Source organism: Notechis scutatus, chromosome 10, assembly GCF_049901735.1.
Source record: "Notechis scutatus isolate UNSWTSFEM ecotype Mainland chromosome 10, rNotScu1.2, whole genome shotgun sequence".
In the NCBI taxonomy this organism is placed as follows: domain Eukaryota; kingdom Metazoa; phylum Chordata; class Lepidosauria; order Squamata; family Elapidae; genus Notechis; species Notechis scutatus.
The window spans coordinates 6733505-6753037 of NC_142018.1; the positions used below are offsets into that span (position 1 = coordinate 6733505).

General features: G+C 38.8%; 1 protein-coding gene across 1 annotated transcript in view; it reads left to right on the forward strand.

Annotated features, from left to right (window-relative positions):
- Positions 1-19533, forward strand: part of COL4A6 (collagen type IV alpha 6 chain) — a 190626-nt gene that overhangs the window by 105272 nt on the left and 65821 nt on the right. The window contains 6 exon segments of the mRNA XM_087972038.1: positions 2586-2720; positions 3899-3943; positions 13134-13250; positions 14339-14407; positions 15365-15400; positions 19466-19528. Coding sequence (XP_087828164.1) covers positions 2586-2720; positions 3899-3943; positions 13134-13250; positions 14339-14407; positions 15365-15400; positions 19466-19528 — 465 coding nt within the window.

Genomic DNA, 19533 nt, shown 5'->3' on the forward strand with positions numbered 1-19533 from the left:
GTATTCTTAAATTTGCCCTTTAGGATATAAACTACTAATAGAATCTTTTCATTCTATAGACTAGAATTCAGATCCCACATTTAAATTCTCCACCAGAGAGCTCTGCCAGTAATCCCACATCTGTGAAGTTTTCTAACTTTCTAACCAGAGAGAAATTCAAAGTAATAAATGTCATGTCTTTCTCCTGGAAGTAGAAAGAAATCCATTGACCACATTTGGTCTCCTGGTCCTTTCTTTGACCCTCTTGAGCTTTCTATCACACCAACAATATTTCATGGCACAATGTTTCCCCTTCCTCCTCCTCCTCCTCCTCCTCCTCCTCCATCTCTTTCATCCAGGGGTGGGATTCAATTTTTTAACAACTAGTTCTGTGGGTGTGGCTTAGTTGGTGGGCATGGCTTGGTAGTCATGTGACTGGCTGGGTGTGGCCAACTTAACATCACTCACATCGAGGCACACATCTCCTCGCCTGGCCTTTCATGATTGTGGGGAGTTGTAAGTGTGAAAAATGGTCATAAGTCACTTTTTTCAGTGCCATTGTAACTTTGAATGGTCACTCCACACAAGCAAAGTACCAGCAAAGGAGGGGAAAAAACTCCAGAGAGGTTCCTGAGACAGGAAGTCTAGTCCTGCCAAGAATGTAATAAGGGTTAACAGAGAGGCAGTTTCTGTAAGCAACACCAGAATGTTTCCTTCCTGCCTTCCTTACAGGATTAGGCCAGTAATTTCTTCTAACAACCGGTTTTCCGAACTGCTAACAACCGGTTCTAGCAAATAGGTGCGAACCTGTAGAATCCCACCCCTGCTTTCATCTCCTTCTTCCGGAAAGAAACAGAATAAGTGATTACCTTCCACACACAAAATAATCCAGCTCAAATGTTTCATCCCTGTCCTTCTGTGGATGTTGTGTCATCACAGTTATTCTAGTAGCTCCTGAATTCTGATTTTTTTTAAAAAAAGAAAGAAGCTGATTCCTTTGTTTTATTTTTCTTCTTTTCATGCTGCTCTGCCATCATGGAACAAGATCTGATGCAGGGAGAACTTACATGTTCTCCGTGGAGTTTAGAACTCTGTATGTGATCCATATGTTGCAGCTATGCTACTTTTTTCTTGGTCTTTTGTTTAAATAAAAGTTGGTGTTCCAAATTGTTGTGCAGTGTTGTTACAGCCGAAAAGAATAAATTTAACTCATTTAGAGGATTGGGGGCTCTTTTCTTCATGCTGCCTGAGTCTTTGTTTTGATTATATAATTCATAAATGTTGACGCAAGCAAGCCTTTCAAAGAACAACTGTAGAGTTTTTCTGGCTATCTCAGCTCTAAAGTTTTGAGTTTGTTTTCCCAAAAAATTAATGAACCAGTTGATGGTCTCAAGATGTGGCAGAACAAATACCAATTTCTATTTCTAGAATCTGCCAGTGTCATTGGAGGTCCTCTTTTGTGTCTGGTCAGTTAAGTTAATTGATATATCATGACATCTTTTTCTGTAGCAATCTAAGTTGGAAGACCTACACAGAAGAGGGTTATTGGATAGTTTTCAAACTGGTGATTCATTCTTAAAGTTTAGCTGGAATCTTTCTTCTTAAGTTGAATTAAAGAGTTCACCTGACATCCATCTTCTCAAAATTTGAAAAGTTTGGCATGTTAGCTTTGTTCTCTGAGACCCCAGAGAACATTATATTTATTTACACATTCAGTTTCAATGCCAACCAACTACGGGCATCTCACCAGAAATGAAGTGCAACATAAAAATAACAAAATGTAATACAGTAAACTGGATCAAATTATTAAAAAATGACATAAATGTGTTTTGTATGTGCATGCATGACTTTGTTGATTTCTGGCAGTTGCCTCAACTAATTTATTCAGAGGTATTTTTTTTTTTGACAACAGTTTTGAAAGTGGTTTGCCCTTGCTTTCATAACAGGGGCTGAGAGAGAGTGATTGGCCTAAGGTCATCCAGCTGGGCTTCATCCCTAAGGCAAGGCTAGGACTCATTGTCTCCCAATTTCTAGCCTGGAGCCTTTAACCACTATATCAAACTGGCTTTCAGAAAATAATTAAAGAAATTGCAATGCAAGCAACATATCAAAACATTAAAAATTATAACCAAGGGAGCTTCATCCACCCTACCCCAAGGTCTGGGATAGAAGCCAAGTGTTGAAGGCTTCTTCTCTTGTACTTCAGTGAATTAGGAGGTGTCTGTATGAGCCACTTCTGAATATTATCTGTCTGTTGTGGTTTAAAATCTGCTTCATCCATTGTCATCTTGGCAACAGATCATACAAATTTCTGTCAAGACCATCTTTCTTACACTCTTTACATCTTGAAAAATTCTGAGAAATCGCCTTCCCAATTTCTCTGCTCACAGATTTGGTAGATATTCTTCAAAGGCTTTTAATGGCTCTACGTTTGCTGTCGCTCTGACCACATTGATGCCACCTTCTTCAGTCTTCTTCTTAAGATAGAACATGGACCTTCAGCTGAGGACTTTGTTCTCAGTAATTTTCTGGTATTTATCTTAAGAGGAAGATCTGTGAAAAGATTATTCAGGAACAAAATAAAACATTGTTTCCTTCTTCTGTAGGGTCAACCAGGGCCAATCGGGAACCAAGGATCAATGGGCATTGAAGGCTTTACTGGACCAGAGGGAGTGAGAGGACTGAAAGGAGAGAGAGGTATAACAGGACCTCCAGGTGCAGCTGGAATGAAGGGAGACAAGGTAAGTTCATACATGCTTTTAGGGTTCTCGTATACCTTCAAAGTCAGCCCTGTTCTTTCCTTCTGCTACAATGGCGATCTTAAATTTTGCTGTGTCATTGGGGATACAAAACAATATTTAATATATCCAGGGTAATGAAATTACTGGAAGTTCACCAGTTATCCTATCTATATCTATCTATCTATCTGTCTGTCTGTCTGTCTGTCTATCTATCTATCTATCTATCTATCTATCTATCTATCTATCTATCTATCTATCTATCTATCTATCTATCTATCTATCTATGTCTTCTATCATGTCATCTCTTTATCTGTCTGTCTATCATCTATCTGTCCATCATCTGTCTGTCTGTCTGTCTGTCTGTCTATCTGCATCTTCATCATCTGTCTATCTATCTATCTATCTATCTATCTATCTATCTATCTATCTATCTATCTATGTCTTCTATCATGTCATCTCTTTATCTAACTGTCTATAATCTGTCTGTCCATCATCTATCTATCTATCTATCTATCTATCTATCTATCTATCTATCTATCTATCTATCTATCTATCTATCTATCTGCACACAGACTATATTAGTGTGTGTATTTCACTAAAAGTCATTTCTTATAGTTGTGCAAAACATGTGCCACTTTCAGAGTGTCCATCAGAATCTGCCAGTAGAAGGGCCAAGGTGCTGTGATCCCTTAGGGGCTCAGCATAGTTGCGCTTAGGACCTCCCAGTATTGTGTGTACAAGTGTGAACCTTTACCACAATTGGAAAGCTATTTTAGCTGATAGTGTGACTCAAAAGGAAAGGAAGACTGTTCTGTGTGTTTGTTTAACCAGAAACTCTTCATTAATAGGGCTTAGTTGAAGCACTGATCTCACTGTAGCTCACAGTACTGCTGGATTATGAATTGTTTTAAAGAGTTCACAGACTTTCTCTTACCACTTTATTTGACATATCTGTAGCCCACCCACCATCCAGAGACCCTCAGAAAGCATCTGCATAGAGAGTTAGTCATGACTGAGAACCAAAATGCAACTAAAATAATGCAAAAAGATTGTCTATAGCAAGTCCATCCTTGATTTTACTGTATAACTAATGTTCTAGGCTAGGATGCCTTATGAACTGGATTTAGAATTGTAAAGAACCGACTGACACTTAACTATATTCCTTTTTATTTTTTTAGGGCCCAGTGGGTGTTCCTGGATTCCCTGGAATTTATGGAGTTCCAGTAAGTCTTTCTGGATTCCCCAGGATTTAAGTGTATCTCTTAGTATGGTTTTGGCCACCAACATTAAGTATGATTCTGAGTTTGAATTCAAATGCATGTTTTTGTGGTCCTTGACTGAATCTGTGGTTGGGTAGTCCAACAAAAACGGCATGGTGAAGGTAATCATATGAAGTTGGTAGGGCAGCTCTTCTGTTCTGCTCTAAGAGGATAATCTTTTGCTACTGGTTGAAGTAGAGCAAGGACCATTATACCCAGTGAGTAACACAGCTGGGCCAGACCATAGAATGAACACTGAGACTCCAAGAGATAGTGGACTCCAAATAGCCACACAATAGCAGGTGATAAAAAAACAGCCACATCAGCATTAGTATCTGTTATTTCTTCTTTTGTGGTCAAGAAGGAATTGATTAGGCATACACATATTTGTTGCTTTATGTTTTAAAAAAAGACTAGCCCTTGGAAGAATTTGAAAAAGGTATTCAAATCACTGGATGTCCCTACAACTACAAAGATCAGAATCATGCAAGCCAATGACTCCCATGTACATCATGGGAGCAAGAGTTGGACTTTGAAGAAGCAGGATAAGAAGAGTATTGCCACCTTTGACCTTTGGTGTTGGAGAAGACTCTTAGCAATGTCACGGTCAGCCAGCAAAACAAAACAGGGATCATCAAACAAAGCAACCCAGAGTTCTCACTCAAAGCATAAGTGAACAGGCTCAAATGATGCCACTTTGGATGCATTATATGAAGAGACCTAGGTCTCTTGGAAAGACTTTCATGCTAGGGAAATTGGAAGAAAAGAAGTGGATAACCAGCAGCAAGGCGGATGGTAGTGAAAGACCTGAGGGACCAGGTTAGGCATAAATTGGAATAGAGAAAATATGAGGTTTATGAGATCAACGGGAGAGGACAGCGACTTGATGACACATCAAATTGAGTGGCAAACTGCAAAGGGATTCAAAAGAGTCTTCAGTCCAGTGGAAGCATCTCCAAGGGAAGGACAGATGGGAGATCTGGGCACTTGGCATATGACCTTCCCAGCCAGGCTTTTCTCCCCTTTGTTGGAGGGAATAAGCCTGTTGGAGAAAACAGTGGTTTTTGTCTGTTCATTGATACATTTGCACCTTTCCTAGCTGTCTTACTATATAAAGTTCTCTGGATGGTTTACTAATGAACCAACATTAAAAAAATAAAATAAAGACAAAATGGAAGACAAATTCCTAAAAGTAAGCATCAACATCCATAAATCAACAAAAATGATCCGTCAGTCTGTCCTCATTTTCCCCCCTTATTTTTGTTCCACAAAGTTTTTATGTCATGCTTCAGTACTGTAATTATGCATAGAGACACTTGGATTCATTTTATTTTACTGTATGCAACATGTGACCTTAAGTTAGTGGGACAGACAATGGAAATTAGGAATCATTTTCTCCCCCCAGCAAGTTAGTTGTGTTTTTTAAAATAATCACTCCTAACTAGAGCGGAAAATTGAAATATTTCAAGTTATGCCTTGTCTTCCTTCCTTATTTCCTTCCTTATTTCCTTCCTTCCTTCCTCTTTTTCAATAGAACTAATAAACAACCACTAAAGCCAGCAACATAAAACTCAGCAAAGAAACAAATTGAACATGCAGATTTAATTTAGTTTAATTCAGTCAGGTTGAGCAGAGAATTGGAGGCTTTCAAAACACACTCTGGCTGCCCTGTTTTCATTTGTTCTTTCTCTCTTTCCTTTTCTTTTTTTCAGAGGAGGCATTAATTTTCACCTCCCCACCTCAGCCCCTATTGCTTTGTGTTATAATAACAATTAAGGACAAAAACTATGGCTTAAAATACAACAACAGAATGAGTTCAATATGCAGTTTTGAAACCCCAGAGAAACCCAGATTTAACTAAGATTTCTTCAAAATACCTTGGCTGGGTTCAGGTAATCTTTGACTCACGACCACAGCTGAGCTCAAAATTTCTATTGGTAAGTGAGACATTTGTTAAGTGAGTTTTGCCCCATTTTATGACCTTTCTGTTGTTAAGTTAGTAACATAATTAGAGCCAGAGTGGCACAATGGAGAATTATTAGAGTGCAGTATTGCAGACAATTTCTGCCGACTGCCAGCAGTTTGATCCTCACCGGTTCAAGGTTGACTCACCCTTCCATCCTTCCAAGGTCAGTAAAAAGAGGGCCCAGATTGTTGTAGGCAATATGCTGACTTGGTAAACGGCTGTAAAGCACTATGAAGCTGTATATAAGTCTAAGTGCTACAGTGTTGCTATAGTTATTAAATGAATCTGACTTTGCTTCTCAGAACATCACAAAAGGAGATCACATGATCCCGGAACACTGCAACCATCATAAATACATGCCAGATACCAAGCAGCTGAAATTTGATCACATGACCATGGAGATACTGCAACAGCCATTAATGTGAAAAATGGCCCTAAGTCACTTTTTTCAGCGCCGTTGTAACTTTGAAGAGTCACTAAGTGAACTGTTGAGGATTACCTGTAGTAAGCAGGGGTCTTCAAACTTGACAGCTTTAAGACTTGTGGACTTCAACTCCCAGAATTCCTCCTCCAGCCATGTTAACTCAGGAATTCTGGGAATTGAAGTCCACAAGTCTTAAACTTGCCAAGTTTGAAGACCCTTGTGATAGATACATACATAGATAGGTGATGGATAGTTCAATGGATACATAGATAGGTAGGCAGGTAGGTAGGTACAGAGAGAGAGAGAGATGATAGATAAATCGATCAGGGGTCTTCAAACTTGACAGCTTTAAGACTTGTGGACTTCAACTCCCAGAATTCCTCCTCCAGCCTTGTTAACTCAGGAATTCTGGGAGTTGAAGTCCACCAGTTTTAAACTGGCTAAGTTTGAAGACCCTTGCGTTACAGGAATGATAACCAGGTGAGTTACCCCAAGCAGTGAATGTATGATCACAGTGGGGATGTGGGCATGGTGGGAAGAGCCCCACAGCTTCAGGATGGCTGTACATGAATGGGTGGGAGGGAAAGAGGTCACCATAGGCCCTCCCAAAGAAACTGCTGCCAGATGGACTTCATTTATTGTGTTGCTACAGCTGTTGGGAAAATCTTGTTTGTATCTGCCATCTCTCCCTGCATTTGTGACTTGTTAACCACTGATGTCCCAGAAAAAGGGCCTGAAGGAACTTCCCCTCACCACCTGCCTGGCACATTCCCACTTTTCCCTCCCCAGCCCTCACCCCATCCCGATGTAGATGTTTAGCTTTTCCCACGGAAGGAGGTTGAGAAATTTGGAAGTTGAGATGCATCAGTCATAGCTTTTCAGCTGAAAATACAACACTGGCTGAATGGAAACATATCAGGGAGTGATAGCATATGGACTGGCTTGTATCAGCTCGTGCATGTACGGTTCAAAAGCAAACAAAACAAAACCGCAGGCTGTTTGAAAAGCAGGATCTGGCATGGACTCAAGAGGGGCCTTTTAATGTTCCTAATACACAAATTTGTGCCTTCTGATTCGGCTGATTTCTCTCTTCCTTAAGTACTGTGTCTGTCCTGTTTGGATTTACTTAGAAATAAGTTTTCTTCACTGGGAAAGAGCTTATGTTTAGTTCAGCGTACGTAGGATTTTGGTCTTGTACTTTGCAATTTAGATTATGACTGGTCCATCATCTTAAAGCTTGGAGTCTCCAAAGGTTCTCAAGAAGCTTGGTTTGGCCAAGAAATTCCTTCCAGAAATTACCAACCCTTTGCAGAGCAGGACAAGAAGTAATGGATGCAAATGAATCAAGGAGAGAAGCAACCTAGAATTAAGGAGAAATGTCCTGACTGAGAACAATTAATCAGTGGAACAGCTTGCCTTCAGAAGTTGTGGATGCTCCATCACTGGAGGTTTTCAAGAAAAGATTGGACAACCATTTGTCTGAAATGGTATTGGGTCTCCTGCTTGTGCAGGGGTTGGACTAGAAGACCTCCAAAATCCCTTCCAACTCTGTTATTCTGTATGTGACAAAAATTAAAAGTTATTGAAGATACGGGGATTCATTTCAACAACTGATGATGATGATGATGTTATCCATTCAGTCATGTGCGACTTGGTGATTCTATGGGTCAGATCTCTCCCCCCATCTTCTAATCTTGCACTGCTTCTTTGAGTTGTTCTTTGCACTGGCTGGTGTCAGCTTTAATGGTGCATTTCAACAACTCGTTCATTTCAAGCAACCATCGTCAAGTCTCCCTTTACTCATTCTTGATTCCTGGTGAAGTCACGAACATTTCAGTGTGAACTTTTTTAGTTGCAATGTGGGAGAGGTGGACAGTAAGAGCTGGGGATGGTCTCTCATCCCTATTCTAGCTTGCAGCCCTGAGGTGACTTGGGCTGCCTCCATCTAAATCCTCGCCACCTAATATTATGTTAACCAAATGTAAATTAAATTTAGTTCTGGCCCCACAACTTCTTGGAGAGAAGTCAACACATCACTCAAAGGCCAAATCAGGTCTTTGCGTGAAAAAAAAAGAGCAATCTGTCATAAGGGATTATAATACTTTCTTTAACAGAAGACATTAAAACCCTGGGTGGCTTACAGTTTTAGAAAAATAAAAAAAAAATCACACCAAGAAGTCACATAAGGGAAATATATAAACTGGTGATAATTTGAAAAATAAAATACTATATTTTTACTCCTACTACCATTGTGCTACAATTCTCATTATTGTTTGTCATTATTGATAATACTCTAGTGGGCATTGAATTGCCAAACTAATGTAATTGTTAAACTTGTCAAGGTAGTCTAGGTCAAGATACCTCTTTCTTGGAATTCTAATTCTAATTCTAATTCTAATTCTTATTCTTATTCTTATTATTATTATTATTATTATTATTATTATTATTATTATTATTATTATTATTTCTTTAGTGAGATTCAGAGCCTTTGGGGCTGGTTGGTAGCTCAACAGCTCGAGTCCTAACCAAGGACCTGTTAAGGTAGCATCGGAGGATATAAGCTGTTCCAAGTAGGATGTTTTTTTGTAGAATCAGGGTATTCAAGTCTGATAAATTGAGACTAATAAATAATAATAAAAATATTTATTATTATTATTATTATTATTATTATTATTATTATTATTATTATTATTATTATTATTACTATATAAACTCTGTTTTAGAGTTTTAGAGTCTTGAAAGCATGTATTTCCTCTCTCTCTTATACAGTAGTGAATTAGGGAATAACCAATCTGATCTTCTTTCTTGCTCTTTGTATTTCCTGGACTTAATGTGTGTTTTGTAATTCTCATGGGACATTTACTGCAAGGTCATCTCTTTGGCTGTCTAACCTGAAGATAGAATAATGAGCATCGAAGCTCAAGACAGCCTTGGAAAGTTGATGTAGGATTATTAGTGAAAATTAGTAAAACGTTCAACGTTCAAAGCCTTTATTGTCATTGTACATCATGTATACAACGAAATTGGTTTAGCCTCTACTGGTACAGTCCATACGAGAATACAAGACAACAAGAATAATAAAGAATAATCCTTATATAAGTCGTTAGGGGTGAAAAACTAGTCATACGTTTCCATATGGACCATATGGACTTAAAACCAAGTCCAGTTGCCTTTTGAAAAAGTACCTTTGGGACAACCATGACCTGGATGACTGAGAGTCTCCACAGACAATGAAGAGAGATGTACCATCAACTAGCACTGATCTTATATACCCTGAAACTCTAAGCACCAAACTCGAGTATAAGAAAGAGGCTCCTGGATGTTTACAGGGATATGAAAGGAGAAGATAATTTCATCGATAAATCCTCTGTAGCCTTATCTGATTATCTGCTTAGGTTTGGGTCTGCTGGATTCCCTTACAAACTTATTTCTACCAGATTAGCTTGTCCCCAGGAGATATCTGCAGCCTTCTGGCTATAAAACTAAATACATAAATAAATGTATGAAGGACAGCATATGTTAGCTTTGAGTTGTCGTGGGTAAGCGCTTGTGTTTTATTACAAGATGCTTTGTTGACATAAAAGACTACCAAGCCCCAAACAAGGATTAATACAGAGATTTACAATATATTTACATTTTTTTCCTTTATAGGATTAACTCTTCAGGCGAGGTGCACGAAGTCTATTCAGTTCAAGGGACAGACTAACTTGTGGTTGAATGGCAAGGATTGCATTCTACAAGTGGGGAACAACATCTGATTTTCCATCTGATAAAATTTTTAAAGACATTAATGAGTAATTCTTGGTGTTTTCTGAGCTTGCGCTCTCTCCCCCTCCTCCTTACCAAACTCAGAAAGCACCAAGAATCCCTCATTTCAACCTTGAGCTACAAATATTTTCCTTTATTGATACATTGAGTGTTTTGCTGGTGCATTATGCTTTCCTTCCCTCCCTCTCTCTTGACTTCTTTCCAGGGGTGGGATTCTACCCGTTCGGACCGGTTCTATGGAACCAGTTATTATGATTCTGCACAGTTCAGAGAACCGGCAAATCATGCTCCTGGTTGGCCCCTCCCCTCTCTCCGTCCACCCCTCCCCTCCCCTCCCCACGCAGTCAATCTTTATCGTGCATGGGCAACATCACTGACTGCATTCGTCCCCTCCCCGTCACTCCTTAAGGTATTTCTTTTTCTTTTCTTTCTTTCCCAACGATCAGCTGTTCTGATGATCAGCTGTGCTGAGATCCCCCTCGCTGTCTTACTGCTTTGCTTCCCTGAGGCCCAGAAGGCACCAAAATGGAGCTGTGCCCCCCCACCAGGCTCCGTTTTTTGCCTTCCTGGGCCCCAGGGAAGCCTTCTGGGAGCAAAAATGCTCCCTGTGAGGCTTCCCTGAGGCCCAAAAGCCTCCCAAAATTGGGGGTGCTGCAAAAAAAAGCCATGCCCACCAAGCCACGTGGCCATGCCTACCTAGTCACTCCTACCTAGCCACGCCCACTTAACTGGTTGTTTAAAAATTTGAATCCCACACCTGCTTCTTTCCCTTCCTTCCTTCCTCCCCTCCCTCTCCCTTCCTTCCTTCCTTCCTTCCTTCCTTCCTTCCCCTCCGTTATCATCATCACTACCTTTTGGGGGGGGGGCAGTGCTCTTTGAATTGCTGCACATTAATTGTCTAGTCAAAGGAATACCTTCCAGGCTTATTTTTAAAAGCGATAACAACCATAATGTAAAGTGGTGGGCATATTTGGAAATACTTAATTCATGCCAGGAGCTGTTTTCCATAGTGAGCGTGACTTACACTTGGTAGTTGAGCAGCTTTCATTTTATTATTTCATACTATTTATTTTTAATCAGAGAAATCTTTTTAAAAATCAAGTTTGTTAGTCCATGATCATCACTTAAAATGATTTCAGTTCCAGATCTGGCATTAAGGCCTTTGCAATTAAATACATAATTTGTGCTGATGACATTCACCCTCTAGATTTTCAAACTAAGATTCTTACCTAAACAGATAGATCCGCCATTTAAGCTTCTTACGTGAAAAAGTTGTCTGGGTAAAATGTTCTTCACTTGTTTTATGAGGATGGTGACATTTCAAAGGATAAAGAACAGTCAGAGTGCCCTAAATATTTGGATAAGTTTGTTGGCATTTAATGGTGAAAGAATATACTTGGAATTACTGCAAACTTGGTAGTTCACTGGCCTCATAGATCAACCTTGCAGTACTTAGAAACACAATAAATCTTTTCAGTTTCTGTAACAGACCAAATGTATAAATCATGCAAGGTGAGAATTCTCGAACAGTTGTCCCAAAGGTGCTTTTTCAAAAGGCAACTGGACTTCCTTGGTTTTTTCCTTGAAAACCTTTTGCTTCTCATCCAAGAAGCTTCTTCAGTTTCATTCTTCTTAGATGACAAGCAAAAGGCTGAATCTCAATTATCCTGTTCTTAGTAGAATTCCTGTCTGGTCCTGTATGTTCTCAACTGGTAAATTCTAAATGTTCTTGAGAACTTCTTGAACTCCATTCTATTGAACTCTTCAGCCCCAATGGAAGACATCACATAACTGTCTTCTCACCTTCTGTGAGTGAGATGGGGTGGTGCTTCAGAAGAATTTATATAGTCTCCAAAGCCCCTGAAGGCAGGACAAGAAGCAATGGGTGGAAACTAATCAAGGAGAGAAGCAATCTAGAATTAAGGAGAAATTTCCTGACAGTGAGAACAATTAACCAGTGGAACAACATGCCTCCAGAAGTTCTGGGTTCTCCAACACTGGAGGTTTTAAAGAAGAGATTGGACAACCATGCTATAGGGTTTCCTGCCTCAGCAGAGAGTTGGACTAGAAGACCTCCAAGGTCCCTTCCAACTCTGTTATTCTGTTATTTGGTTGCACTAAGGGGATTTAAGGTTGCCCACAGAGCTCTGTGTTTTTGCACGGTGGCAAAAGACTAACTTGCCTCTTGGAAAAATGCTATCAAAATCTCTGTTCCCTGCAGAGGCAGCTTAAACACACACCCTTCCTTCCTCATTTTGTTTTATAGTCAGAATTCAAAGCCACAATGCAAGCTTGCTCTTGTAGAGCTATTTCTGCTGCCATCTGCTGTTTTGGTTTCAGAGAGTAGGGAAAAACTGCACAGAGATGAAAGCACAGCCAGTTCATGTACAGATGTACAACCCTTTGTTAGGAACAGTTAATAAGAATGTGATTTTGTTAATTTTTCAATGGGATTTCACCCACTGAATCAGAGCCTCAGAACTGATTAAGTGTCTCAATAATCCAACATGTAGGGTTATCAGGTTGAGGCACGCAAATATAAACAAATGTACTTTGTGGTAACTATTTACATGACTTTGCATTCTTTATAAAATGAGGAACTGATTGAAAATTTAGCTTTTTTCCCCATGAAGATGATAACATTTGGAAGGACAAATAACAGTCAGAGCGCCCTAAATATTGGGATAAGGTTGTTGGCATTTAATGAGGAGAAAAATACCTCTGGGGTTATTGTGAACTTGGGAGTTGACTGGGCTCATAAATAAGTACAAGAAACACAATAAATTTTTGCAGTTTCTATAGCTGAGCAAATGTGCAAAGCATGGGTATGCAGTAAATGTGCAAAAAATGTACATGTGGTGTTATCAAGTTCAGGTATGCAACTATAAATGAATGTCCTCCTTGGCAAGGCCAATTCCATTCCCATGCATTCTTTAAAGATTAAGAGGTGATTAGGAAATGTTAATTTTCTTCTTCTTCTTCTTTTCCTTGAACAGGGACACCCTGGTCAGCCAGGACCCAGAGGTCTTCCTGGTTTAGATGGCTGTAATGGTACCATTGGAAGTCCTGGTACCTCTGGATCAGATGGATTCCCTGGTCCCCAAGGACCACCGGTATTTCTTGATGTAGTTTTTGTCATATAGGTTGAGATAGGTGGTTGGGAAAGAGCTCTGGATATCTTAAACCTATGTTTCTCAACCTTGGTAGCTTTTAAGATATCTGGACTTCAACTCCCAGAATTCTGGGAGTTGAAGTTCAGACGTCTTAAAGTTGCAGTTGAGAAACACTGTCTTAAATAGGTACTACTATGAATGGTTCTAAGGCCACTTACTGTGTAATAACTGTTCCTAGAATAAAGTGGTAAAAAGATTTGGGGGAAATCTAATTCTTTCCCTTCATTTAGCAGCCAAGCAAAAAGTCACAGATCTCTTATCACATTACATCATGTCAACTCTTTCCTATCTTGAGAGGCAGATGATTGTCTAGAGATACTTCATCAATGTCATCCTCTTTGGGGAAGTCCAACTATGGTAGTGAGTAGATTTATACATTATAGCAAGCCATAGTCCCAACTATAAATAAGCAGCAGTATTCTAAGCCATGGTGTGTGGTTGGTTGACCACAATAGCTAGATTTAAACAACAATAGCTGGATTTAAATTTGTTGAAACAAAATATAAACAGGCTATCCTAAATTCCAGGTGTATTGTGGCTTAAAATGTTATCTGAACCATATACTAGTAGTACTTATTCAGTAATTTATGTAGCTTAGCCTATCTTCAGGGGGCCAATACCATGATGGCCTTCCAAGAAACACATCTGACATAACAGATGACATATAACGTCTTCGATGTATATCAAATTGTTTGGTTGGGTTCTGTGGGGTTGAGTTTGGTTGAGTTGGATTGGTTGATTGATTAGTTGATTATCTGCCATCAAGTTGATGTCACTTCATGGAAATCCACCTAGATAGATTTTTCTCAGTAACAATCTATTCCTAAGTGGTCCTTTTGAGCTTCCAACAGTGCATCCATCATTGCTGTAACAGAATGTATAGAATGCAAATGAATTCTAAATGCATTTCTTAAATTTTTAATTTCAGCTTCAGGACAACTAAGCTTTGAATTTACTCTGACTATCTTTTTTATTTATTTTTGCTAAAGAGTATCTTTTGCTCTTGTTCCCTTAATTTCTATTTCCAGGGTCGTCCTGGTCCTAAAGGCCCCAAAGGTGAACCTGTCTATGCCCCGGGAATTTTTAAAGGAGTGAAGGTAAGAAATGTCCAGATAAAGGAACTGTAGCAGGAGGTCTGTCTAAGGCTCTAAGCAATTAAATTTGAAATTTTCATTTGGGGAGGAAGAAGACAGCTTCAAAAAGGTTATGCCTGTTTTTGATAAATTGGCTTTAGAAATATAAAAACTCCTTGCAGGTCATTGACCATAGTGAAATAAATTTGATTATTAGATTCCAGATTAACCATGGAAGCTAAGAATTTGAAAAATAATGCTTGATAAAAGGAGTCACTTTTTAAATTCAACACATGCAGACACCCCCTGAATGCCAGTAGAAGAAAGCAACCAACTTCCTATCTAACTTGGAAGTTTCCCAGATGTTCCAAACTGGAATCTGCCCAGATATCTGTGGAGATTCTCAGGCACTAGGTCATGCTTGTCCCAAAGCTGCTTTCTTTCCAAAGGCAACTGGACCTTCTTGGTTTGCTTGAAGACGTCAGAAGTCAAAACTGAAGAAGCTTTTTGGATGAGTAGCAAAACCACTTCAAGCAAAACAAAAAAGCACTTTTGGGACAACCTGCCCAGATGTTTTTAGCCACTGGTGGGATTCAAAATGCTGGTGTGCCTTTGGTCTGATTGAGTTTTTTTTTATCCTTTTAATTCATTTTCAATCAAATGGGTTTGTTTGTTTTTTGCTGCCAACATTTTGACTATCCCAACTAAGTCTAGAATCAAGACATTCTTGTAATTACTACAGAGATTGCATTTAAGTCTTTGATTGGGAAGCTACCTGTCTCCCACAATTTTTTTTAAACATTTCTCTTCGTCCCCCTAACCTTGTTTTGAAATAGTTGAATTAAGGCTGACAGAAAAGTAACCTGTGTAATGTCCATATAGTGACCCCTATTTTTTTAATAAGCAAATGCTTTCTATAATACATTTCCCTGCTAATCTATGTTTAATCTAAGTGCTTGCTATGTTTATGTTATTATTTAGGGAGAAAGAGGTCTTCCTGGCCTGGATGGTGCTTTTGTAAGTTCATTTCCCTTGTAATTTCTGTTTTTCTTCCCTGTGTGTTGCATTATTTTTGGCAAAACTCAGTTAGTAAAGAGAAAGAACGTTTTGACTAATAATAGTGTTGAACTATCCTTAGAAAACCTTAGTCCCAAATCTACGTCAGCCGTTGAAGCTTATTAGGTGACTTGGCTTGTCTCAACCACAACTCACATTATAGATTTCTTATGAGGAGGGAAGTACACTTGATCACCTTGGGAGGAAAATAAGCAAACAAGGTAGAGAAGGAGCGTTTTACTTTTCTTCACTACTGTTTAATCTTTACAAAACTTGCAGAACCACCAAACTGTTTGCAGAGAGGAAATTCTACAATTAGGAGTACAGTCCAATGTTCCCCTGCAGAGTTCCACACTGTGTGTGGTAGAAGGACAAACAATAGCTTTCTTGTTAGAAGAGGAAGATACGAGTAATGCATGTGTCCAGTACAAGGCAAAAGGATGTCATATGTGCCATGTCACCATGACATAAAATATCATGTCTGTGGTACCTCTTGCCCTCACCACAGGTAGCCAGGGGGGAACTTTTGTTTATGATTAGCATTTTTTCCTATTGGGGATTTTTCTAGAATTTCTGATTTAAGTCTGTTAGATCCATTTATTTATTTATTTATTTATTTATTTATTTATTTATTTATTTATTTATTTATTTATTTATTTATTTATTTATTTATTTATTTATTTATTTATTTATTTATTTATTTATTTATTTATTTATTTATTTATTTATTTATTTACTTTGTCAAACAATTATTAGATAACAGGAATAAGTATAAACATGGTTATAAATACACGAAATGGATACGAATAAGAAAAAAAAAAAGAAACAATAGGACAGGGACGGTGGACACGTTTTGGTGCGCTTATGCACGCCTTCTACAGACCTCTTAGGAAAGGGGTGAGGTCAATAGTAGACAGTCTAATGTTGAAGATTTTGGGGTTTGGGGAAGAAACCACAGAGTCAGGTAGAGTATTCCAGACATTGACCACTCTGTTGCTGAAGTCGTATTTCCTGCAATCAAGTTTGGTGCAGTTTATCTTTAGTTTGTATCTATTTTGTACTCTTGTATTGTTTTGGTTGAAGCTGAAGTATTCATTGATATGTAGGACATTGCAATATATAATTTTATGTACTATACTTAGATCAGACCGAAGGCGTCATCGTTCTAGGTTGTCTAGGTCTAAAATTTCAAGTCTGGTGACATAAGGTATTCTGCTATGAGAAGAGGAGTGGAGGACTCTTTTCGTAAAATATTTCTGGACTTTCTCAATTGTATTAATATCAAATATGTAATACGGGTTCCAGACTGATGAGCTGTATTCAAGTATTGGTCTAGCAAATGTTTTATATGCTCGTTAGTAGAGTGATATTACCAGAGAAAAAGCTATGCAGAATTAGGTTAACAACTCTTTATGCCTTTTTGGCTATGTAGTTACAGTGGGCTCTAGCGCTTAGATCATTTGAGATCAGTACTCCAAGGTCTTTGACAAAGTTTGGGTCATCAACAAGGTCTGGACTATTCAACTTGTATTTTATTTTTTGATTTATTTATTTTTTTTGCCAATATGCAAGTCAGAGCATTTACTTCTTGAGATCTGAAGTTGCCATTTGTTTGACCATTCTGACACATAGTCGAGGTCTTTTTGAAGGGTAGCAGCATTGTCAGTGGTATTGAACAACTTTACATCATCAGCGAAAAGAACGCAGTTGCTCTTAATATGATCACAGAGGTAATTTATGTATAGTATGAAGAGAGTTAGTCCTAGAATACTGCCTTGGGGGACACCATTGTTGACAGGTACAGGATTTGATAGGATGCTCCCAATTTTGACCATTTGTTGCCTGTTTGACAGGAATGCTTCTATCCAGTTATGCAGGTATCCAGAGATACCATAAGACCTTAGTTTTAGGAGTAGTTTGTCGTGTACCACTGAATCAAAGGCTTTACAGAAGTCTATGTAAATTGCGTCAATTGCTTTGCCCTGATCGAGTTGTGTAGTCCATATGTTTTTACAGTGTAAGAGTTGCAGATTACAGGATAGTTTTTTTCTGAAACCAAATTGTTTATTAGAGAGTAGGTTGTTTGTCTCTAAGTGGAGGATAATGGATTGGTTAATAATTGATTCCATGACTTTACAGGTAACGCAGCTTAAAGAGATTGGTCTGTAATTTTCAAGTAGGCTGGGTTCTCCCTTTTTGAAGATGGGGATGACCGTGGCTTGTGACCATAGGTTAGGCAAGGAGCTGGTCCTGAAAGATTTTTCAAAGATTATGCTTAGAGGTTCGGCTATGGCAGTGGATAGCTTTTTTAAGAAGTAGGCACATACTCCGTCCGGTCCAATAGATAAAGATGGTTTTCGATTGTGTAGTACTTTTTTAACATAATCTTCTGTAAAATTGATATGTATTAGATCATTGTAGTTGTCTGTGGTTCGACTAGGAAATATTGGGCATGATCCATTGCTGTTTACAAATACTGAGCCAAAGAATGTGTTAAAGAGGTTGGCTTTAATAGTGTCATCATTGCAGTCTTTACCATTTGGTTCTTTTAGGGGTGGGATGGACCTTGAGTCTTTTAGTTTGTTGTTTACAAAATTGGTGAAAGCGCGGGTGGAATTGGTGCATAGAAGGCTTTCCTCTTATTTAGTGTGATAATTGGTACATTCAGTCTTTATCTGGTGGCATACATTTTTGTATCGGCTTTTAAAGTTGGCAACGTGACCAGATTTATTTTTCCACCAAAGGGATTTCTTTTTGGATTGGAGCTTCCTTATTGTTATGGGTAATTTGTTTATTCTGGTTTTGGGAGTTGTTATTGGTACATATAGTTTGATGACTCTTTTGACTTCAAGTAAAAATATGTTGTAATGGTCTTCAACAGTATTGCATCCAGTGAATAGAAATTGCCAATCAAGGGATGAGAGATCGTTGTCTATAAGATCATAGTTGCCTTTTTTGAAGTTATAATTGGGGATCCTGTTGTTATGATGATTTTTGTGTGAACATATGTTGAGACAAAAGTCAGTCATGCTGTGGTCACTGTTGAAAAAGGGTTCATTAATTTGTATTCCGTAAATTGAATTCAAACTGTTGCAGAAGATGAGATTGAGGCAGTTGTTAAGTCTAGTATTGTTGGTGGTTAGTATTAGTATTTTGGGGGAGTAGCTCCCAGAAATAGTTAGACAGAGAGGAGGGGGTGGATAGTTAGAAGGGGGATGAGATAGAGAGAGATAGGATGGATAAGCTAGAGAAATGGAAGAGAGAGACATGGATGGATGAGATAGAGGGAGAGAAAGAATGGATTGTATAGATGGATGGATGGATGGATGGATGCATAGATAGATAGATAGATAGATAGATAGATAGATAGATAGATAGATAGATAGATAGATAGGGGAGAGGGGGGAGAAAGAGGATGGATGGATAAGATGGATGATAGATAAACAGACAGACAGACAGACAAATATATCAGCTTCTGGTTGTCCAACTTCCTTCCATGAGAAAAATCCTTCAGCCCCCCCAGCCTCTAATACATTCCTTATGTAGGTTTAGCTGAAAGAAAAGGCAACTGGATGGGAAAGGAAGATACAGGGAAAAATCAAGAGGGAAGGGGGGGAAACCCTCTTAAAAATCAGTTTCCTACATCCAGAGCAAACCTTTTTCTTGGCTGGCTTTTGGGCTTTTGCAAATAAACAGATATCCTGAAATTTATTTCTATTTTTCGCATCATGTTTTTTTATCCTGCGGGGGAGTTTTGAATCTTGCTCTTGGGATTCTATACTCCAGGAGACATCCTCTTACCGTGGAGGTAATCAAACCAATAACAAGAGAGATGATAATAACAAGAGATAACAGCACAGTTCTGGTTTTGCATTTATATGTGATTATTGTGTTTATGACACTGTGATGAGTTTGGGTTACAAATCTGGCTGCAGGCACTGCATGAAGACAGTCAACTCATTTGGGAATGAGCAGGACACGTGACCACTGAAGTTGCTTTCTTGCCTTTGTTGTCCTTCTCAACAGGGACCGAAAGGTTTTCCAGGTCAACCAGGGCCTGCTGGTCCCATCGGGCTACCTGGATTTCCGGTAAA